The 23252-nt window shown below is 47.1% G+C and overlaps 1 protein-coding gene across 1 annotated transcript in view; it reads left to right on the top strand.

The window, feature by feature from the left end:
• DDB1 (damage specific DNA binding protein 1) overlaps positions 1 to 23252 on the top strand; it is a 2836764-nt gene that overhangs the window by 919008 nt on the left and 1894504 nt on the right. Inside the window, exon 14 of the mRNA XM_044059793.1 lies at positions 20713 to 20876. Within this exon, the coding sequence (XP_043915728.1) occupies positions 20713 to 20876 (164 nt within the window). The remainder of the gene's footprint in view (positions 1 to 20712; positions 20877 to 23252) is intronic.

Below are 23252 nucleotides of genomic sequence, written 5' to 3'. Positions count from 1 at the left end.
GCATGTTCTATTCATTGTTGTGTTGAGGTTTATATCCCTAGAGCATGTAGCTCGAGGAGATTTGGTTTTGCTAAGATGGAGCATGTTCAACAGTTCTGGGTTGGACATGGCTCTGTATGTTAGACAGAGATCGCCTCTGAGAAGGCGGGTATGCAACAGAGAAAAGCCATTCCTCCTGTCCTGGATGTTGTGGATGATGTTTTTATGGAATCCAGTTTGACTCCTGACACCCTTCCTCCTGCTCCCAGGAAACCTGACTGGTACTAGAGTCCCTGACTCTCTCAAATTCCTTTTCAAAAATCCTACTGCTGACCCAGAGGTCATCTCCCAAGGACCTAAAGGAATTAAAACAACCTCAGCTAAGAATCCCACCCCCTCAGACAAGGATTCCCGAGCTTTAGACAGATGGAGTAAAAAAGTATACACCTCTGCAACTCTTGCCATTTCCACATGCTGAAATATCAGCAGCATACCAACTCCTCAAACAACAAAGTCTTCCTTTCCTGCTTGTGCAGAAAATGAAGAATTTCAAGGGCTTATGCATTCTGCAAGACAAGTTGCTAAGCACACCTCGCAGTGTGGCTTTGATGCCCTAGAAGCATCTTGCAAGGCAGCAGTCACTGGTTCTGTCCTTAGAAGGCATGCTTGGCTTAAGGAACAGACCTTGCTAGACCATGTCAAATCAAAATTATTGGACGCACCATTGAACAAGGACAATTTGTTTAGCACCAAAGCAGAAGAGGTCTTAAAAAGATGGAAGAAAAAGCTAAATCTATGCAGACAGTTAAAGACTTTTTACAGGTCCAGCCTGCGAGGTTCAGTAGGCATTGCCCCTCCAAGCACTGGTCCTTTCCAGCCCCCTCCACGCCAGCTCAGCCAAGATCCAGTGGAAGCACCCCCTCCCCGCCCAGACAGCAGTCCCAGGGAATGCAGAGATTTAAGCAAAAACAGGGAGTGCTAAGCCACCCCCTTATGGTAAGAACTCACAATGACTTTACACCTCCACTCCTTACCTCTGCCCAACTTGTGTCCCTAGGAGGAAAGCTCTCCTTCCATGCAAACAACTGGGCCTCTATTACCAACGACCGATGGGTCCTCAACATAGTGTCCCAGGGATACAAATTTTATTTCTACACTCTGCCAACCCCAAAAGGGTTGCCTAATCTTCCTCCAAACCACTGGACAGAGGCCAAATAGCAAGTCCATTCCCTTCTCTCCATGAGGGCAATACAGCATGTTCCTGCAGACAAGATAGGCCAAGGTTTCTATTCCAGACTCTTCCTGGTACCCAGAAAAGCGGGCGCCTGGCACCCAATCCTCGATCTATCCATTCTAAACACCTTTCTGGTGATACCAAAATTCAAAATACTCACCCTCCAGCAGCTTCTTCCTATGCTTTCCAAGGATGCTTGTTTAGCCACCCTAGACCTAAAAGAGGCCTACATACATATCCCAATTAGTGAATCTTGCAAGAAACATCCACGTTTCAGGGCAGGATCTATGCACTTTCAGTTCTCTGCACTTTTCTTTGGCTTATCCACTGCTCCCAGTTTTTTCACAAAATGCCTGGCTCCAGACATTGCTTTTTGCAGACAAAGTAGTATTCAAATTTACCCCTACTTAGACGATTGCCTGATTCAGGCAGACAGGAAAAGCTGTTACAGCACCTGACCTTTGTAAAGGACCTGCTGACCTCCCTGGGGTATACTATCAACGAAAAGAAATCAAAACTAGTCCTCACACAGAAAATCGTATTCCTGGGAGCAAGCCTGGACACAGCATCCCAGATGGCATTCCTTACTCCAGAAAAATAAGCCTACCTGATAAGCTACTTCTCTCAACTAGCCACCAGAACCCAGTTATCTGCAAGGAAAATCCTGCAAGCTCTAGGTTTCATGGCCTCCTGCATTCTACTCATTTCATATGCCAGACTGCATATGAGGAAACTACAATGGTACTTAAAAAGCCTTTGGTGTCAGCACGCTCAAGACCTGGAAACTGTCATGCCTATGATATCTTGTCTAAGGAAAGATTTTTCTTTAGTGAGCAGCAGCATGCAACCATAACAAGGGACTTCCCTTCTCACAACCCCACATCGCCCAGACCCTCACCACAGACTCATCAGACTATGCCTGGGGTGCACACCTAGACGGCAGGTGCATTCAGGGACATTGGAGCCCAAATCAAATACATCTGCTCATCAGCCAGAGAGAGATGCTAGCTGTTCAGCACATCCTGGCAGCTTTCAGACCCCTACTGTCCCCGGGGCCTCGAGTGATTAAAATAGACACCACAGTGATGTGTGGTATATCAACAAGCAGGGAGGGACTCCTTATCCTGTCTGCAGGCCCACCATGACCCTTTGGCACACTGTCTCAGCCATGCAAATACACCTGCTAGCACAATTCCTGCCAGGCTCCCTAAATTCTCGGGCAGATAACTTAAGCAGAAACCTGCTAGACCCACACAACTGGCAGTTAGACCACAGAACCTTCAACCTTGTAACCCAGAAATGGGGCACCCCGAAGGTGGACCTTTTTGCCTCCCACTCCAATCATCATCTTAACAAATTCTGCACCAGGGGACCTCACAACAAGGCCTGGAAAGTGGATGCTCTATCCTTACAAGTGGGTAAACCTCTCGATCTATGCATTTCCCCCTCTACCACTCATTTCAAGGGTACTGCTCAAAATAAGGGTGGAAAAACCAAGGGTAGTCTTGATTGCCCCAGACTGGCCATGCCAGCACTGGTACCAACTGCTGTGCAGCCCGTCACCCCTGCCAACATGGCACCTACCTCAGATCCCAACACTCCTGACCCAGAGGAATGGACAATTCATGCATCCACAATTGCAGACACTGAACCTGGTAGCCTGGCTTATTCCCTCTCCTCTCCTCCAGCTGCCAGCCTAAGCAAACAAGTCCTGGATGGTATACGTGAGGCCAGATGCCCCAGCACTAGAAAATCCTATGCTGACAAGTGGAAAAGGTTTTGCACCTGGATCCAGGCTAAGGAAGCCAAAACAGCACAGCCCTCTGTACCTCTCATCCTGGATTACCTAGCAGACCTACTGCACAGAGGTCTGTCCTTTTTTTCTGTTATAAATTCATGCCTCTGCCATCTATGCTCCTTACAGCACAGAGCCACCTGTCTTCTCACACCCTCTCATCAAACAGTTCCTAAGAGGGGCTAACAAATTAAGACCACCCAGAAGAGCTCCTACCATAGCTTAGGACCTTAACTTTGTGTTGGAAAAGCTCACCCTACCTCCCTTTGAGCTTGCAGCTTCAGCAGAGTTAAAATTCCTCTCTTGGAAAACAGCCTTGCTTCTGGCCATCACTTCAGCTATTAGAGTTTCAGAGCTACAAACACTCATAGATGTAGAGGCCTTCATCATTTTCCATGCTGACAGGGTCTCCCTCAGGACTAACCCATTTTTCATGCCTAAGGTGGTGTCCAGTGTGGCTCTCAACCAATCCATTCATTTGCCCACCTTTTTCCTTAGCCCACAAAACAAGGGTGAAGGGATTCTGTACTCTCTCGATGAGCACAGACAGCTCAGATTCTATCTGGATAGGACTAAATCTTTTAGAAAAACTGACCAATTGCTAGTCAGGTTCGCAGCAGGGGCAGAGGGCAAGGCCATATCCAAACGATCAGTCTCCAAATGGATAGCAAACTGCATCCATTTCTGCTACAAACAGCACAGGAAACTGCTCCCAAGGGGGGTCAGGACGCATTCCACCAGGGCAACCTCCACCTCTGCAGCTTTTCTCAGAGGGGTCCCCACCAGGGACATCCTGGAGGCTGCAACATGGACTTCTGTTCATACCTTCACTGAGCTTTACCACCTGCCTATCTTCCCCAAATCCAGGGCAGGCTTTGCCACCACAGTTTTGAAGGGCATCCTAGCCAGCCCCCAGTCTTCTTGACTGCCTCCACCCTTTTCTTCAGCTTTGAGAATCAACCCAAGTGTGATGACTGCAACAGTGAAACATGAAGAACATAGTACAGTTGTGCACACTTACCTTAAATGTAGATGTTCGAGTGTATTCACTGTTGCAGTCCTGGTTTCCAACCCTCCATCCCCCAGCTCTCTTTCTCTCTCCTTATAGGGAATTTTTGGTATTTACTTTCTGCTGGTGGTGGTCTTCCACCATAACCCAGCTCATTATTTGGGGGCTCCTGACAATTGGGCAAGAAAAACTGATGTAATGGTGGCGGCTGCCTGTTTTTATACCACTGACGACCAGACGTCAGTCCTGGAGCAACAGCAACCAATGCAGAAATACTAAGCCTCTGTTATTCGGGCCGACTGAGGGCTACCCCTGGCAGGATAACCCAAGTTTGATGACTGCAACAGTGAATACACTCAAACATCTACATTTATGGTAAGTGTACACAACTGTACTTTCTGATGAACATAGCATTTTGTGTGAGCAGGTCACTGTTAGAGAACGAGGATAATTAAAAGTAGGTCTGGGGAAAATGGCTCATTCTTTCTCTGCCTGTCTCTCCTTTGGGTTGATTGGGAAGGTATGATTTGTTGGTTGGTCTTCAGACCATCCTTCAAGTTTAGACTTGGATGTATATTTGTAGGTGGCAGCATTTTATTTGTGCACAGAAAGATATAAAGATGGTGCTGGCAGCTTCACCTCTTCTACCCTGCATCCTGTGGACTTCCTCAGAGCAAGAAGAACAGCCTTGCTGAGGAGATGTCAAAAGCTCTTGGTCTGTACAGAAAGATGCATCTCCACCTACAGCTAATTCCCAGCCGTTAAGAGTTGTAGTGGGTTAGTGCCCCTTGTTCTCAAACATCTACAGTTACTGTGATTGGCTGACACAGCTGTACTTGTATATCTAATTATATTTACTCTGATGCAGTTACCACCATATGTTAAGTTGCCAATCTCACCTTCATTCTTGCTGGATGGGTTCGGAGCCAACCTTTGGCTCCAACTCTGCCTATACTAAAGCTCGAGAGCTATTTATACCGGCTCGAGGCTACCCTATATCCCATAATGCTAGACGCTAACTACCCAGATCTCGTTTGCCGCTTACAGCTGCGAGGTGCGTTTATTACCGGCTCTTCAGGTTAGAAGTTTTCATTCAAAAAAATTGCTATCTTTTAGTCTGGGTTTTTCTTAGATGTTCATCGTGCATACAGCTGCAGTAATCACAGATGGGTTTTCAGCCCTCGGTCGGAATTCCAAAGTCTTGGTCCGGCGTCAGTTGTCGCTGCCACTCTTCTGACGCCAGGAAGGCCAGAGTATATAAGACACAGCCGACGCCATGTTCTTCAGTCTTTTTGCCAAGCAGAAGCAGTTCGCAAGTGCCGGTCGGCCAGCTCCTGAATTACGAAAAGATTGGAACCGAAGTCTTCATTAAAGCTAAGTACCCGTTAGAAACTTTTCTTGCCTCAGACCGATGTCAGAAAAAGTTAATAATTGTATTTCTTGTGGGAAGCAAATACCGCATAAGGATTTCCATTCCCTTTGCATACCTTGTTTGGGCCCAGATCACGACGTCTCGGGCTGTCGCTTTTGCGCTACTTTCAATAAACGCACTATCAAGCGTCGGGCGGAGTTCGCCCAACACTACTTTGGTAAAGCTTTTGATTATAAAATGTTGTCGGACACTCCGACTACCGTTTTGTCCAAAAAACGCAAGGAAAAGGACCGACACGCGAGGCCCGCGGTCCCCGCAGACACCACGCCAAAACAGGCTACACGTGGTCCGGTTCTCAGCGAGACGCCTTTGCAGTCCCTGACTACCGACGACACTCCTTTGGCGGTGTCCTCTGTACCCGAAACCGCTGGGTCCTCGGCCCTTTCCCAGACTACAACCGAAGCCCCTGCTAATGTCGAGCCTACTAATGTGGACAGGTCCACCTCCACCCATGGTGTATTTAGGACCTCATCTTCTTTTTCAATTAAGGCCTTTACTAAATCCAAAGCAGCCAGGCATCCCACGAGGCCTGTTGCACAGGGCCCATCTCCTGGACCCATGCCTAAGAAACAGATGCTTAAAATGGCTGAGGATTTAATTACTCTTATCAGAGGTTCTCAGCCCCCTCCTGACAAGAGACCCAGAGTGGAGGAAGAATCTCCCTCTTCTGATCAGGGATCCATTTTATCAGAACATTCTGATGCAGAGGAACACTCTTACTCCCCTTTTGAGGATTCGGATGCAGAACAGTCCATTCCTTCTGTATCCCCTCCTGAGGATTTTTCTTTTGGGGGAAACCTTGCACACCTTGAGGGAACACTTCCATTGGGAAGGCCAAGACTTTTCAGATTCCAAGAAAAGACTTAGGGAATTTCTTTGGTTACCTCAGCACAGACCTCTGGCTATACCCACTGTTTTAGATGTACTGGATGATGTCTATTCGGAGGCTTGCCTTAACCCTGATTCTCTTCCTCCTGCACCAGTAAAACCTGATAGGTATTACAGAGTACCCAGCTCTCACCAATTTCTCTACAAAGGCCATAATGCTGACCCTGAAACCATTTCACAAGGCCCCAAGGGATTAAAGGCCTCCACTGCCAAGAATCCACTTCCTGCAGAAAGGGAATCCAGATCTCTAGAAAGGTAGGGTAAAAAGGTATATACCTCGGCCACCCTAGCCATGAGGGCCTTAAACTGTCATTTTTATATGATTAAATATCAACAGTACCTGTTATCACAATTAAGGAACAAAATGTCTCAACCTGAACAACCAGATTTAAAAGAGTTACAAGATATGATGCATAGTGCGGAGCAAGTGGGTAAACACACCTTACAATGTGGTTATGATGCTCTAGAGGCTTCCAGTAGAGCAGCTGCTACAGGATCAGTCATTCGCAGACATGCCTGGCTTAGGGAACAAAATTTGCCTGATCATGTGAAAGCTAAACTTCTTGATGCTCCTTTACAAAAGGATGTAATATTTGGTACTAATGCTGAGGTGATACTACGGAAAATGGAAGAAAAAGCCAAATCTATGCAAACTGTCAAAGCTTTCTTACAGGTCCAACCACCACGTTTTAGCAGAAATTGGCCTTCAAAGAACTGGTCCTTTCCAGCCACTGACAAGCCCCAAAGAGGTAGATACAGACGCAGAAGGGGCAGAGGGCAATCACAAGGATCATATAGAGGCAGACAATGGCAATCTCCAGCACCAAGAGGTGGTGAAGACAGTGCACAACAATACAGGAAGCAAACCCAATGACTCCCTCATTTCCATGCCAAGCAAGTCTCAGCTGGCAGCACCTTTGGGAGGGAAACTAGCATTATTTGCAAGCAATTGGCATATTGTCACAACAGACAAATGGATCCCGGACATTATAAACAGAGGCTACAAATTTCAATTTCACACTCTTCCAAAAATGAGAGGCATGCCAAACCTGCCACAAAATCAAAGGGCAGAGGCACAACTGCAAATTTCAAAGCTCCTAAACATGAGAGCTATACAAAAGGTACCTACACACCAACAAGGTCAAGGTTTTTATTAAAGACCTTTCCTGGTACCAAGAAAAGGAACCGACTGGAGACCCATACTGGACTTATCCATCCTAAACACATTTCTACTGCAAAAATTCAAGATGCTCACATTACAGCAACTTCTTCCCATGCTGGGCAAGGAGTTTTGGCTGGTAACATTGGACCTCAAGGAGGCATACCTGCATGTCCCAATCGGACAAAGCTGCAGAAGATACCTCAGATTTCTTGCAGGTTCAGTCCACTATCAATTCTCTGCATTGCCCTTTGGCTTATCTACTGTGCCCAGAGTATTCACAAAGTGCCTGGCATCAGTGATTGCCTACTGCAGACTTCAAGGGATACAAATCTACCCTTATCTGGACGACTGCCTGATCCAAGCGGACAGCAAACACATACTACTGGAACATCTGGCATATGTGACACGGTTACTGCTTTCTCTGGGATATACCATCAACAAGGAGAAATCAAGGCTAACACCATCTCAGAAAATAACCTTCCTGGGTGCCAACTTGGACACAAACACCCAGATGGCATATCTTACGCCAGAAAACAAGGGCAACTATCTCAGTACTTCAAAACATTAGCAAAAAGTACCAGGCTTACTGCAAGGAAAATCCTGCAGGCTCTGGGATTCATGGCATCTTGCATTCTTCTAATCCCATGTGCAAAGCTGCATATGAGGAAACTTCAATGGTACCTAAAAATCTATGGTCTCAACACAGTCACAGTTTGGAAGCAATTATACCAATAATTCCATGTTTGCAAAAGGAATTTCTATGGTGGGCCCAAGCATGTCAAGTAAACACAGGCCTTCCATTCTGCAAGCCTCAAGCAAAACAAGTCATAACCACAGACGCCTCAGACTACGCCTGGGGGCCCTACATGAAGGACATGTGCATTCAGGGCAGATGGTCCCAAAAGGAAAAGCACCTTCACATCAATCAAAAAGAAATGCTAGCAGTAATAAATGCAATTACAGCTTTCAAGGACTTCTTGCATCCAGGACAATTACTGATAAGAACAGACAACACCACAGTAATGTGGTACATAAACAAACAAGGAGGAACACATTCATACCCCTTGTGCAGACTAGCCATGACTCTTTGGAACTTGGCTCTGGAAAGACAAATCGAACTTCAAGCACAGTACTTGCCAGGACTGGAAAACACACTGGCAGACACTCTAAGCAGAAATATGACAGATCCACACGAATGGAAGTTACATCCTCAGGTGTTTACAGAGATAATCCAAGCGTGGGGGAGGCCGGACATAGATCTTTTGCCTCCCACAGGAACCATCAATTGAAAAGTTTTGTTCAAGGACCTTTCATCCAAAGGCCTGGAAAGTGGACGCCCTTTCATTCAGTTGGACAGCATGGACAGTTTATGCATTCCCACCACTGCCTCTTCTGCCCAAGGTGCTTTTGAAAGCAAGAACAGACAAACCGAGGATGATACTGATTGCTCCAGATTGGCCAAGGCAACACTGGTATCCACTCCTGAGGAGCCTAACACATACTCCTCCCTGGTCCCTGCCTCTAATGCCTCTTCTGCTGACTCAGAACAGCTACAAAACTCTTCACAGTCAGCTGAAAACACTCAACCTCGCTGCATGGAAAATTCCTTAACACCACAACAAACCCTACTCTCCAAGGAGGTGCAGGATGTCATTTTGGAGGCCAGAAGACCATCTACTAGAAAAGCTTACTCCAAAAATGGAAGCGGTTTTGCTGTTGGAATGAGAAAAGAGGCCAGGACCCTAGAAAATTGAACTTGCCTCAGGTATTACAGTACCTAGCTGAACTGTTGAACAGTGGACTTTCTTTTTTTTCTTCCATAAAAATACATGCCTCAGCCATTTCTGCAGAATTCAACACGGATCCTCCTTTATTTTCTCACCCACTCTTACGACAGTTCCTTAGAGGGGCTAAGAATATAAGACCTCCAAGGAAGCAACCAATACCAGCCTGGGACCTTACTTGCATACTAGAAAAATTAACATTGCCTCCTTTTGAACCTGCTGCCTCAACAGATTTGCAATATTTGTCCTGGAAAACAGCTTTCCTTCTGGCCATCACTTCAGCTCGTAGGGTTTCTGAACTACAGGCCCTCATGGCGGTGCAGCCCTTCCTCATCTTCCATCAGGACAGGGTTTCCTTCAGACAAACCCATCTTTTATGCCAAAAGTGGTATCCAGGGTAGCCTTAAATCAAGCCATACACCTACCTACCTTTTTCCCTAACCCTCAAAACAAAGGAGAAAGGCTGCTACACTCTTTAGACATCCATAGGCAGCTATTATTTGGACAGAACAAAGTCCTTCAGGAAATCTGAACAACTTTTTGTGTCCTATGCCATAGGGGCTCAAGGGAAACCAGTTACAAAACAGACCATTTCCAAGTGGATTGGCCACTGCATACGGTTTTGTTATTCCTATCATGGGAAATCTGTCCCTACTGGTATCAGATCTCACTCCACCAGGGCCACAGCCACCTCTACAGCCTTCCTCAGAGGTGTTCCTACTAAAGATATTTTGGAGGCAGCCACTTGGAGTTCTGTACATACCTTCACAAAACACTACCACCTGCCCTTATATTCCAGAACAAGAGCAGGCTTTGCCACTGCTGTTTTGCAGGGCATTCTGGCTCAACCCAGTTCCTCATAGTACCTACCACCCTATGCATAGCTTTGGGACTCTACCCATCTGTGATTACTGCAGCTGTATGCACGATGAACATAGTACAGTTTTGTACCTACCATAAATGTAGATGTTCGAGTGCTAATACAGCTGCAGTACAGGTTTCCTCCCTCCTTCCCCACTTGGTAAAGGCATGGGGCCTAACAACCTCTTCATACCACCTGACTGGGTTATCCTGCTATGTTTTATTTGCTTGCTTACACTGTTTTTGCATTACATTGCATTGCTTGCATATGTAGATAAGCTTTATTTATGTATTGCCTTCCTTTTGGGGGCACCTGACATCTGGGGCAAGAAAGACTGAAGAACATGGCGTCGGCTGTGTCTTGTATACTCTGGCCTTCCTGACGTCAGAAGAGTAAGCGACGACAACCGACGCCGGACCAAGACTTTGGAATTCGGCCGACCGAGGGACCGCCTGACGGCTGAAAACCCATCTGTGATTACTGCAGCTGTATTAGCACTCGAACATCTACATTTATGGTAGGTACAAAACTGTACTTTTTAGTTAGCGACCATCCCATTAGCTTCCCATTCATAGCTAATCCCCCTTCTGGTCCCTTTTTAATCCCTTTTAAGACCCTTTTTTAATTCCCTTAGTTATAAGGTTAGGCCTTTGGGCCTATTCTGCCTTGTCAGTTTATTTTTTTGTGTGACTGATTTTACTGTTAATAGGGTGCCTGTGTGTGTGTGTTTAATTTTTTGTTCTTAAGATGTCAAAAGACACCAGGGTCCCAGGCTTCAAGAAGTGTGACTCGTGCTGTCAAAAAATGTCGCTGACAGACGGTCACACTTCTTGTGTTTATTGCCTGGGCCCTCTGCACCTGCAGGACTCTTGTTCGGTCTGTCATGCGTTCAGCCCAAGAGTCCTGCAGGAATGCAGAAATAAGTTGATATTGAGGGTCTTGTTAAAGCCTGAAGGTTCTCCAACCAAGTCTTCATCGGGGAAACCTTCGAAGCCATCTAAGCCGTCGGCTCAGAGCCTTCGACTGGTGGTTCTCGAACTGCTGTCACGTCGGCTCCGACTGGAGCAGATGTTTCTAAGACACAGTCTTCATCATCGGCTCCGGCTGGAGTCGATGTTCCTCAGATTCAAGCTTCTACAGCGGCTTGAACCGGAGCCGATGATTCCGGGACTCAGTCGGCACCGATAGTGGTTTCGGCGCCGTCTGCTAGCCATAAAAGGTCCAGATCTCCATCCTTGGAGTCTGTTCACTCGGCTCCGAGGTCTCCCATACTCTCGGAGCGGAGTCATCGAACCCATTCCTCCAGGTCTTCCAGGCTCTCAGAACACGACCTCGAGAGGGTGGTTAGTAGACTTCTTAAGCCTCAGGCACTAGACCAAATGCTTCATAGCCCTTCTCAACAGACAGTGGCTATCCCCACCCCATCTTCGAGTCCTCCTCCGACTCTTCCTCTGAGTTCGGAGCCGGAGCTTGTGGGAGCCGTGACCGTCGACACATCGGTGCCGATACCTCACATTTCAGCTCCGTTGTTGGCTCCGGTCTCTTCCATGGTCCCATCCTTGGAGGGATCCGGGCGCATGGACTTCCTCGTCGGCTCCGAGGGGGCGAGTGGCATCGGACCCTTGTCCGACCCCGTTCTCCCTCTCGGAGCTTCGGCGCTGGTAAGTTTGGCCCCGACATCGGCTTCGGAGCCGTCCCTCTCAGTGCCGGGAGGGGTCCTTATCTCTTCGGAGCGGGGACCTTCTACCCTGCCTGATAGGGGCGCCTTCGAAGTCATGAGGAGCGTGCTGGCCCCTGTGCCTGCTCCACGGTAGGCTCCCTCAGCGCCTCCCTCTGTAGTGCCTGCTGCGGTCTCTACCCACCCTCTCATTCCTGACTGTAGAGATCCAACGCCTCAGGTTTCCCCATTGGGAATATCCTCCTCTTCCGAGGTTTCCCCTGATCCATCAGGGGAACCCCCTCGGAAGAGGAAATGTAAGAGGAAGCATGTGGACTCCCCTGAGTCCATCACATCGGATACCGACTTGGATGAGTTGGAAGGGTCCCCACGGTCCCCCTCTGAGGATGTCTCCTTTTCAGACATCCTTGACATCCTGAAGCAGAGGGGGAACTGGTCTACCCTTAACCCTTCCGAGGACGAGTCTGTTTACCTAGAGGCTTTTGGCTTTCGCCCTTCCACCTCCTGGGTGTCTCCGCCTTTCGACCCCCTCATGGGTGGCGCGGAAGGCGTGGACGGCCCCTGACACGATGGAACCTACCCCACGGAGGCCTTCCAAATTTATAACAGCCCCTTCGGACAAGCAGTTTTTAGCCAAGGGTGTCCCGGTTGATGCCATGGTGGTGGCTGCAGCCACTAAGAAGGAACTGGCTGATCCTTCAGTACCTGTCCATCCTCCTAACAAGGAGGCTAGGACTATGGATAGGTACGGCAAGCGGATGTTTTCTTCAGCGACCTTTGTCATGCGTTTGCTGAATTATTTGTGCCACTTCACCCGCCTTCAAAGAGACATGCTCAAAGAAGTGGGTGAGGTCTTACAGGATCCAACAGCTGCGGGGTCTCAAGACAAAATAAATTCCCAGCTGGCAACCCTGAATTCCATTGTCAACTCCTCCATGCTGCTTATTTCCTTTGCGGCCGATGGGGTGAGTAGGGCTGCAGGCACAGGCGTGGCCTTAAGACGTCATGCCTGTATGCGGCTTTACAACTTTGCAGACCCCTTTAAGGCGTCCTTCACTAACTCCCCCTTTGACGGTTCAGCTTTGTTTGGACCTCAGGTGAAGGATACTTTGACCCGATGCGAGCAAGAAGGCAAGACTCTCTCTGCCGTGGGAGTCCGTTTTTCCACCCCGTCTAGACCATACCCTAAGGGTCAGAAGGGTGGGAAGATGTGGTTCCGTAAACCACAAGAGGTCGCGCCTGATGCAAGAGGTCAGTTCCCCTCTAGAGGCGGGGGGGGGGGGGGACAATAACAGACGCCGCCCCAGGGGCAGAGGAGGTCCGCAAAATCAGGGTAGCAGAGAGTCTCTTTCTGACAAACCCTTCCAGCATCCCTGAGAAGCTGCCCAACTGTCCGCCTTCGGAGGCAGTCGGGGGAAGGTTATCAATGTACCCAGAAGCCTGACTTTCACTCAACCAAGACAAATGGGTACAGTCGATCATATCCGAGGGTTACAAAATTCCATTTATCCACACCCCAACTCAGCCAAAAGGACCCCTTCCAGATGTTCCACCCAGTCTAAGGGAACAAGCACTACTAGAAATATCAAAACTGCTAGCAAAAAGAGCCATCCAGCCAGTCCCAGCAAACCAACAAGGATCCGGAATCTACTCCAAGTTCTTTTTGGTACCAAAAAAGACAGGGGACTGGAGACCCATTTTGGTTCTCAGCAGACTAAACAGGTCTGTAAGAAGAACGAAGTTCCGGATGGTCACGCTACAGTCCATTCTACCCTTTCTGGGGCAGGACGATCGGATGTGCTCAGTAGACCTTCAGGATGCGTACTACCACATCAAAATGCACAGGCGCTCCAGGAGGTTTCTCCGCTTCCGGCTGGGAACCAGTCATTATCAGTTCAGAGCCCTGTCCTTTGGTCTCACTACAGCCCCTCCGAGTGTTCACCAAATGCATGGCAGCGGTTACGGCTCATCTGAGACGTCAAGGATTCCAGGTGTTTCCATGTCTAGACGACTGGCTCCTCACTGCCACCACCAGGCATCAACTTCTCCGCTCCAGAGATTACACCATTCATACTTGCAAAGGGCTAGGTATCTCCATAAATTTTGAAAAGTCTGCCTTGTCGCCTTGTCAGTCTATTACCTTCATAGGCACCACCTTGGACACCGCAAAACTGACTGAACAAAGAGTTCTAGATATTCGCAGGCATGTTCACATCCTTCTTCAGAACAACAAAATACAAGCCAGGTTTGTTCTGAAGGTATTAAGTCTCATGGCGGCAGCCATTACTCTACTTCCCCTAGCTCGCTTTCAAATGTGGATCCTTCAATGGATGCTTTTTTCCCAGTGGTCTTTTCAACAGCTTCCAATGTCACACAACATTTTAATAACCCTGTCTTGCAAGAAACACCTTTCTTGTTGGATGGTCTCCCCTCAAGTCCTTCAGGGCAGACCATTTGTTCCTTCTCCCCCGGTCACCACGGTGACAACGGATGCCTCCCTGATCGGGTGGGGTGGGGGGCATTTTTAGGGCAGGACGGTCCATGGCACATGGCAACCTTTCGAGTGCCACTTGCACATTTATGTCTTGGAGATGAGAGCAGTACTTTTAGCGTTGCAAGCCCTTCAGGACTCTCTTCCCATCGGGACTATTGCAGTTCAGACGGACAATATGTCCGTAGTGTGGTACATCAACAAGCAGGGCGGAACCAAGTTCTATCCCTTGTGTCGAGAGGCTCTCAGACTTTGGCAGTGGGCGATCTCCTCTCAGCGGTTTCTGATAGCAACGCACATCCCCGGGAAGTCCAACATCATAGCGGACAGGTTGAGCAGAGCCATTCTCATGCCTCACGAGTGGTCTCTCAAACAAACAATAGTGGAAGAAATTTTTCAGAAACGGGGTCGACCTTGCTGCGACCTTTTTGCAACTCCTCAAAACAGCAAGTGCCATGACTTCTTCCCTCTCTTCCCTCTTCCTGGCCACCCCCCCAGAGACGCTCTAGTCCACGATTGGCCCCGGGGACTTCTGTATGCCTTTCCCCCCTTTCCATTAATAACTCAATTGATTCAGAAAGCTACCGCCGTGAGAGCCACCATGATCCTCATTGCTCCTTACTGGCCTCGTCAGATATGGTTCCCGTTCCTGCATCATTACCTCTTGGGGCAGCCCTGGCATCTGGACCCAGTGCCAAATCTTTTGACCCATCAGTCGGGACAGCTGCACTACTCCCTCCAATCTCTCAACCTCACAGCTTGGTTGCTCCAATTCCAACCCTAGCCTGGCTTCCCCGTATTTCCTATTCTGTGCGTGACATACTTATAGCTTCCTTAAAGTCATCCACCAGGAGGATTTACGCCAGCAAGTGGAAGCGTTTTTCCTTCTGGGCTTCCCCGTATTTCCCATTCTGTGCGTGACATACTTATAGCTTCCTTAAAGTCATCCACCAGGAGGATTTACGCCAGCAAGTGGAAGCGTTTTTCCTTCTGGGCAGGAGCTAGAAATATAGATTCTTTTACTGCCCCTTCTGGGCAAGAGCTAGAAATATAGATCTTTTTACTGCCCCTATCCAATCAGTCCTAGACTTCCTAGCCGAATTGTTTCACTCAGGGTCTTCTTCCTCCGCCATCAGAGTACAGTTAGCGGCTATTTCGAACTTTCATGCAGGCTTTTCGGACTCCAGTATCATGTCCCATAAGCTTTGTAAAACCTTTCTCAAAGGTATCTTTTTGCTTAAGCCCCCAATCAGGGACCCCCCACCGCAGTGGGACTTAATTTGGTTCTAACCTCCTTGATTCTTCCCCCCTTTGAACCTGCGGCTTCCTGCTCCCTGAAATTGCTATCTTGGAAAACTCTCTTTCGGGTCGCCATAACATCTGCGAGAAGAGTGTCAGAACTTCAGGCCCCTTGCATTCGTCCACCTTATCTAGTTTTCCATAAAGACAGTGTGTCCCTCAGGACTAATCCTTTCTTTTTACCTAAGGTTTCTTCTGAAGCGAATCTAAACCAGAATATTGATCTTCCAGTTTTCTTCCCCAACTACTCCAACAGAGCGGAACAAAAACTGCACTTTCTGGACGTTCGTCGTCAACTCTGTTACTATTTGGATAGAACCAAGCAAACTAGGAAATCTTAGCAGCTCTTCCTTTCTTATGCAGCAGGTAAGAAAGGCCTTCCAGTTTCCAAAGTAACCCTTTCTAGATGGCTGGCATCTGTGATCACTTTCATCTATCAGCTCAGACGCCAAAAGCTACCGTCAAGGCCCAGGGCTCACTCAACCAGAGCATTGGCCACCTCAATAGCCTTTCAGGCTAGATTACCAATAGATTCCATTTGTGTGGCAGCCACTTGGGCCTCTCCTCATACCTTTATCTCTCATTACAAATTGGACATGGCCTCCAGAAGCCGGGCTAATTTTGGTTCCACCATTCTCAAGATTCTGTTCCGATGAGCCACCCAGGGTGAAGGTGCTAGGGACGCAGTCCCATCCCGCAAGAATGAAGGCGAGATTGGCAAGATTGGCAGCCACTTGGGCCTCTCCTCATACCTTTCTCTCTCATTACAAATTGGACATGGCCTCCAGAAGCCGGGCTAATTTTGGTTCCACCGTTCTCAAGAGTCTGTTCCGATGAGCCACCCAGGGTGAAGGTGCTAGGGACGCAGTCCCATCCAGCAAGAATGAAGGCGAGATTGGCAACTTAACATTGAGAAGTTATGTACCTACCATAACGTTCCATGTTAGTTGTCTTCTTCTCGCCTTCTTTCTTGCGTCCCACCCCCCATCCCCCTAGCCTGGACAGACCTTAAGGATCCTTGGGGATCTTCTTCTTGCCTCAGCTTGACCCCTAGGCTATCCCTTCTGGTAGCTATAGGTCTAGGTGACTTTCTAGTGAGGTTCCTGTCCTCCTTTTGTTGGAGAGCTAAACTGCTATGGTTTTCAGCTATCAAACGAGATCTGGGTAGTTAGCGCCTAGCATTATGGGATATAGGGTAGCCTCGAGCCGGTATAAATAGCTCTCGAGCTTTAGTATAGGCCGAGTCGGAGCCGAAGGTCGGCTCCGAACCCATCCAGCAAGAAAGAAGGCGAGAAGAAGACAACTAACATGGAACGTTATGGTAGGTACATAACTTCTCATTCTCCTACATGGAGAACATCACGAGATGTCCAGTTTGCAAAGTCTGTATCCACCTTCTCAATTTTCTGTAAGACTTTCTCATGAAAGCATTAGATTAACCCCTCTACTCTCAAGTGCATGATGACATGTAATCTACAGTTGTGACCAGTCAGATGTTTTGTGTTTCACTGTTGCAGTCATTACAATTGGGTTATCCTGCTGGCAGGCTACCCACAGTCAGCCTGAATTCCAAAGACTAGGTCCGGTGTCGGTTGCTGTTGCCTCCTCCTTGAAGTCAGTGCGCCAGGGGTATAAAAGATGCAGTCGACGCCATTTTCTTCAGTCTTTCTTGCTGCCCGGTGCCCGAAGCAAAAGCAGTTCGCAAGTGCCAAGTCGGCCGACTCCTGAAATTTTCGTGTTCGAATTTCAGATCTGAAGTCTTCACTAAAAGCTAAGTACCTCATTGGGGAAATGTTTTTCTTGCTCAAGACCGATGTCAGAAAAAGTTAACAATTGTATTTCTTGTGGGAAGCAAATACCTCATAAGGACTTTCATTCTTACTGTATTCCTTGCCTAGGCCCTGACCACGACGTTCCTAGTTGTCGGTTTTGTGCTATATTTAACCAACGCACTATTAAGCGTCGGTACGATTTTGCATTTCACTATTTTGGCAGAAGATTTAACTATACAATGTCGTCGGATAGCCATCCGACTACCGGAATTCACAAGAAATGCAAAGAAAAGGACAGGCATCTGAGGTCCAAAACTGATGACGAGGCTTCTTCTAAGGCAGTCACTGGTTCTCAGTGAGGCGCCTTCGCAGCCCTTGATGACCACTATTTTGACTCGCAGGCCGCTACCGACACCCACGTGGAGTCGACCAGGCTGCTGGAAGCTCAAAGGTATTGGACCTTCAGAAACTATTCCCTCAGATGGGTCCGGAGCCTCTGAGCAGGCATCGGCTTCTGAGGGTGTTTTCAGATCTACTCAATTATATGTTAAAACGACTTCAGCTTCAAAGGCAAAGACTAAAGCACCTTTAAAGACAAAGAAACAAGTACAACAGCCTCATGGACAGGCCTCCATGCCTAAAAAACAGATGCTCAAAATGGCCAAAGACCTAATTACTTTGATCAGGGGTTCCCATCCCCCTCCTGATAAGAGGCATAGGCAAGAGACAGAATATGAATCTTCAGATCAGGTTTCCATTTCTTCTGATTCCTCTTCTGATCAGGAAATACTCTCTTCCTCCCTATGAGGATTCTGATGCTGAAGAATCTATCCCTTCAGCCTCTCCTGAGGATTATTCTTTTGGGGAAACTTTACATACCATGAGGGAGCATTTCCACTGGGAGAGCCAAGATTATTCAGAATCTAAGAAAAGGCTCAGAGAATTCCTTTTACTACCTCAGCACAGGCCCCTAGCTATTCCACCTGTGTTAGACATTGTAGATAATGTATTTTCAGAGTCCAGTCTGACCCCTAACTCCTTACCTCCAGCTCCTGTTAAGCCGGACAGGTATTACAGGGTTCCTGACTCTAATAAATTCCTTTTCAAAAACCCTGCTGCTGACCCAGAAACTATCTCTCAGGTCCCTCTCACTAAAGCGGTGATGGATGTCATTTTGGAGGCCAGGAGGCCTAATACTAGAAAATCCTGTGGTGGAAAATTGAAGAGATTCTGTGCTTGGAACCAGGCACAAGGAATTGACACAGCTGTACCAAATATTCCTCAGATTTTGCAATAGTTGACTGAGATGTTGGACAAAGGCCTATCCTTTTCATCTATAAAAATTCATGCCTCTGCCATTTCGGCTCATTACAATACAGAGCCACCAATCTTTTCTCATCCTTTATTAAGGCAGTACCTCAGAGGGGCCAGAAATTTAAAGCCTCCAAGGAGATCACCAATACCTGCATGGGACCTCAATTATGTCTTGGAAAAACTCACCCTGCCTCCTTTTGAGCCAGCCGCTACAGCTGATAAAGATTTTATCTTGGAAAACAGCTCTGCTCCTAGCAATAACTTCTGCAAGACGAGTCTCAGAGCTACAGGCACTCATGGCTGTAGAACCTTTTATCATTTTTTATCCAAACAGGGTTTCTCTGAGGACAAACCCGACATTTATGCCTAAGGTAGTGTCCAGTGTGGCCCTTAACCAAACTATTCATCTGCCTACCTTTTATCCAAACCCACAGAATAAGGGGGAGAGAATTCTGCATTCTTTGGACATACACAGACAGCTACGCTTCTATTTGAACAGAACCAAAGCTTTCAGAAAGACAGAGCAATTACTAGTGGCATATGCTGCAGGATCACAAGGAAAGGCTATCTCAAAGCAGACTATTTCAAAGTGGATAGGCCACTGCATTCGTTTCTGCTATTCACAACATGGCAAGCCAGTGCCTAAGGGCATTGGGCCACATTCAACCAGAGCAGCAGCCACTTCAGCAGCCTTCCTCAGGGAAGTACCAACCAAAGACATTTTAGAGGCTGCTACTTGGAGTTTAGTGCACACCTTCACAAAGCACTATCACTTACCACTCTACTCTAACTCCAGGGCAGGCTTTGCCACTGCAGTTCTGCATGGCCCAATTGCCGCTCCTAATGCTATTTAGCTCCAGCCTCCCAACCTTAGCTTTGGGATTCAACACAATTGTAATGACTGCAACAGTGAAACACGAAGAACATAGTACAGTTGTGTACACTTACCATAAATGTAGATGTTAGAGTGTATTCACTGTTGCAGTCCAGGTTACCCACCCGCCATCCCCCATTTCTTTGCTGGAACTTATCTGTACTTCTGTATTTTATACAACCTATGTGGTGTATTTGCTTGTAGTTGAAGGCAAAGTATATACTTTGGTGCATGCATGTTTTATTGACATATTTTTAGCCAACCCTTTTGGGGGCACCTGACATCTGGGGCAAGAAAAACTGAAGAAAATGGCGTCAGCTGCATATTTTATACCCCTGTCGCACTGACGTCAGGGAGGAGGCGACAGCAACCGACAGCGGACCTAGACTTTGGAATTCAGGCCGACTGAGGGTAGTCTTTCAACAGGATAACCCAATTGTAATGACTGCAACAGTGAATACACTCGAACATCTACATTTATGGTAAGTGTACACAACTGTGTACTTTCCTTCCTTCCTTTTGAGCAGATCTGTAACAGCCTAGCCATTTTATAGGTAACCACTTGGAGCTGTAGTGTTACCTGCACCTGCCTAGTGTTACTCGTATGATGAGAATGTAATGGGTGAAACATGAGGTTTGTCGTTGTCTTCTTTAGTTGAAGTAAACCTGCATATGTAACTTTGTCCCTCCCTGTCTGGAGTAGACTGTTCATGTTAGGTCTTCAGTCTCCACAAAGATCACTGACTGTGTGTGTATTCCAGGACCCAGCATCCATCCCAGGTAAAAACAAGTGTACACTGCTACATCAATGCTTTTCTATACTTAGCTGTCTTTTTAAGTGTCCAGACAGCTTAGAATTCTCGTCATTGTGATCATATCAAAGACTTCAGCCTTATCTGTCTTGAAGGCTGCAGATCTCTTCAAAATGTGCTATTTTTGCTGACATCGACTCAAGTATCTGCATGTGAAGTCATGCTTCTGTCATTGGTATGAAGCCTAGCACTTGTTAAGATGATATAAGTAGACATGTAAATAAGTAGACCTGTTTGATAGTAAGATGTAGCTTATGTTATGATTGCATTGGCATTTTGGCTTCATCTGTAATGTTCCCACTGCTGATTTGTTGTTTTTGCTTAAAGCTTTACAGAAATGGAGCATGAAGTAGCATGTTTGGATATTACACCTTTGGGTGAAAGCAATGGCATGTCTCCTCTGTGTGCTGTTGGACTTTGGACTGACATATCTGCTCGCATATTGAAACTTCCTACCTTTGAGATGCTGCACAAGGAGATGTTGGGGGGTGGTAAGTGTTCCTGTGGTGCCAGTTTAATGTAATTTTGTTTTAAATCAATATAATTCTGTTAGAGCAGTCAAACTGATGTAGTTCTTATGTATCGCTGTTGCTGTACGATGTGACTTGAGGGTATTAGCCGCAGGTGATGCCCTCCCACATGCCCAGATTGACAGACATGGTATGAAGTGGCTCGTTCCCATTGCTGGGATGTAAGGCTGCATTCCATATGAAATTGTAGTCAGCCTCTGTCCCTTCTATTTGCTTTCTGCAGCAGGTATATGCCAAGCTTCTGTGAGAATGTTTGAGGTTGTTTGGGCTGATTGTGATCTAGGAGCTTCAGTTTAAAGAAGTCTAAAAGTTAAATGCCCTAGTGGAGTAGACTTTTCTATTTGATTACTGTTTTTATTGTCTTAATTATTGTCTGCATGTTCCTTTGTTATTGAATAGATTTCAGGAAAACCATTTTCTGATTCCTGGGGCATGCCGTGTGTGTGGCTAAAAAGTGTATTTAACTGTGGTCTTCAATTCAGTACAAAGATTTTCATTCTGAGTATTTGTTTTGCTGAGGAGACTGTCCTCGTAAGATAGATTACCGTGCTTTTGCAGGTTTTGCTATGAAAATCCATAGATTCAAGAGTTTTCTGTCTCTTCCTGTTGGTATCAAAAAAATGCAATGACACAGCAACAGTCTGTTAGTATGGGAAAGTCTTTACTTCCTAAGAAGAACAGTAAAAAGATCATAAAGAATGATGTCGTCCTAGTCTCATGTTGCAGTATTCATAACCTTTAGGTTAGCCTCCGCCTAGCGACCTGAATGTCTGACCAGTATACCAAAGCTTTAGTCACTGCAAGGTACGTGGGACGTCTGATGTTGGCCTTAAGCGGAATGTGGGCCATAAAAGTGACATCTGTACATACCTTCCTTAGAACTTTTCTGCTGCCAGTCGAATGTCAACTCATCTGCCTTCAGATCCTGCAATTTAAAGATAAGTACCCCGTTGGGGCCTTTTTCTTGTTTTTTTTTCTTTTTGCTCACTGCATGCCTGCCCAGGTTCAGGTCATCCAGAAAAGGAAAGTGTAGGTGTGGACGTCATATCCCACATAAGGATGCCCACAACCTGTGTCTGTTCTGCCTAGGACGCAACCATAACCATACGTTCTTCGCAGTTTGTTGGGCCTTTGTCCCAAAGACTCTTAACAGCCATCTGCATGCCTCTAATAGCTATCCAGATAACCAACGCCTCAAGCATCTTGCTCTTGTGATGGAAGAGCCATCCAGATACCGTTGAGTCATTGAAAAAGAAGGCCAAAGTTACCAGGCTTGAGCCTACTGCTGCACCTCTTCTACCAGATGTTCCCCCTGTGGCCGAGGTACACCTGGAGGAATGTTCAGAACCAGCCAACTCTGGTATAGCAGGTACCGTTCCGGAGGCCGCAAAACCAAGGTCTGAAAGCATGTCCGTTGAGGTAACGCAGACGTTGGCCAGTGACGATGAGGGGGATCCTTGGCTCGCTGTGAAAGTCCAGACCCGTCCTTCCACCGTTAGTGAAGCTCCTGAACCTAGGCCTTCCTTTAGGGCCTGCGCCCTCCAGGTCGGTTTCTTTAAAAAAGAAACAGAAAACCAAATGTGTAACTTCACCTCCTGAGAGCTTGCCTGAGTGGCAAGCTCCCTCTGTGTTTGTTCAATGCTTTTATAGTGCTTAGGTCTTCCATGGCTGCTTCTCCTCAGACTGTAGAACCTCTTACAGTACAGGCTGAAGACTCTCCAGATTCCTCTTCAGAGGATTCTCTGTTTTATGCTTCATGAGTACCTTCCCCTCTAGGGTATTGCCTTCCCAGAGGATTTCCCTTGGGAGAGGACCTTATCTTTGCCGAAACCATCTCTCGGATGTGAGAGTTTTTTCAAATGGGACTTCACAGAAACGTATAAAGTCCAAAAGAGGTGGTATGAACTCTTACAAATGGCTACCCCTTCATCTCTGCCATTCCACCAGTTCTGCCAGCCTTTTTAGTTGCCTTTTCTGCAGCTTCTAAAAATCCTGAATCCCAACCATCTGCCCTTAGAAGGCCTGACAGATTTTATAAGGTCCCAGAAAGGGCAAATTTCTAATAAAATGCCCCGTTGCAGACCCTGGTACCATTTCTGTCTCTGTGCAGACAAATGGCAAAACTATGGAGAGAACTGGCAAGAATGTGCACACCTCTGACACTTTGGCATTTAGGGCCATCAACTACCAGACACATATGTCAACGTACTCCCTGGCCCTTTTGAGTCAGGCTTCGAAGCTTTTGGATGATCTCACTGATTTGGCCACAGTCACACATCTCTAACGTGAATTCCTTGTCCTCGCAAGTGACAACACACACTGTAAAATGCAGATGTT

This window comes from Protopterus annectens, chromosome 17.part0 (assembly GCF_019279795.1).
Source record: "Protopterus annectens isolate FY-2018-M chromosome 17.part0, PAN1.0, whole genome shotgun sequence".
NCBI lineage: Eukaryota > Metazoa > Chordata > Ceratodontiformes > Protopteridae > Protopterus > Protopterus annectens.
This window is presented reverse-complemented; position numbering and strand designations above follow the sequence as displayed.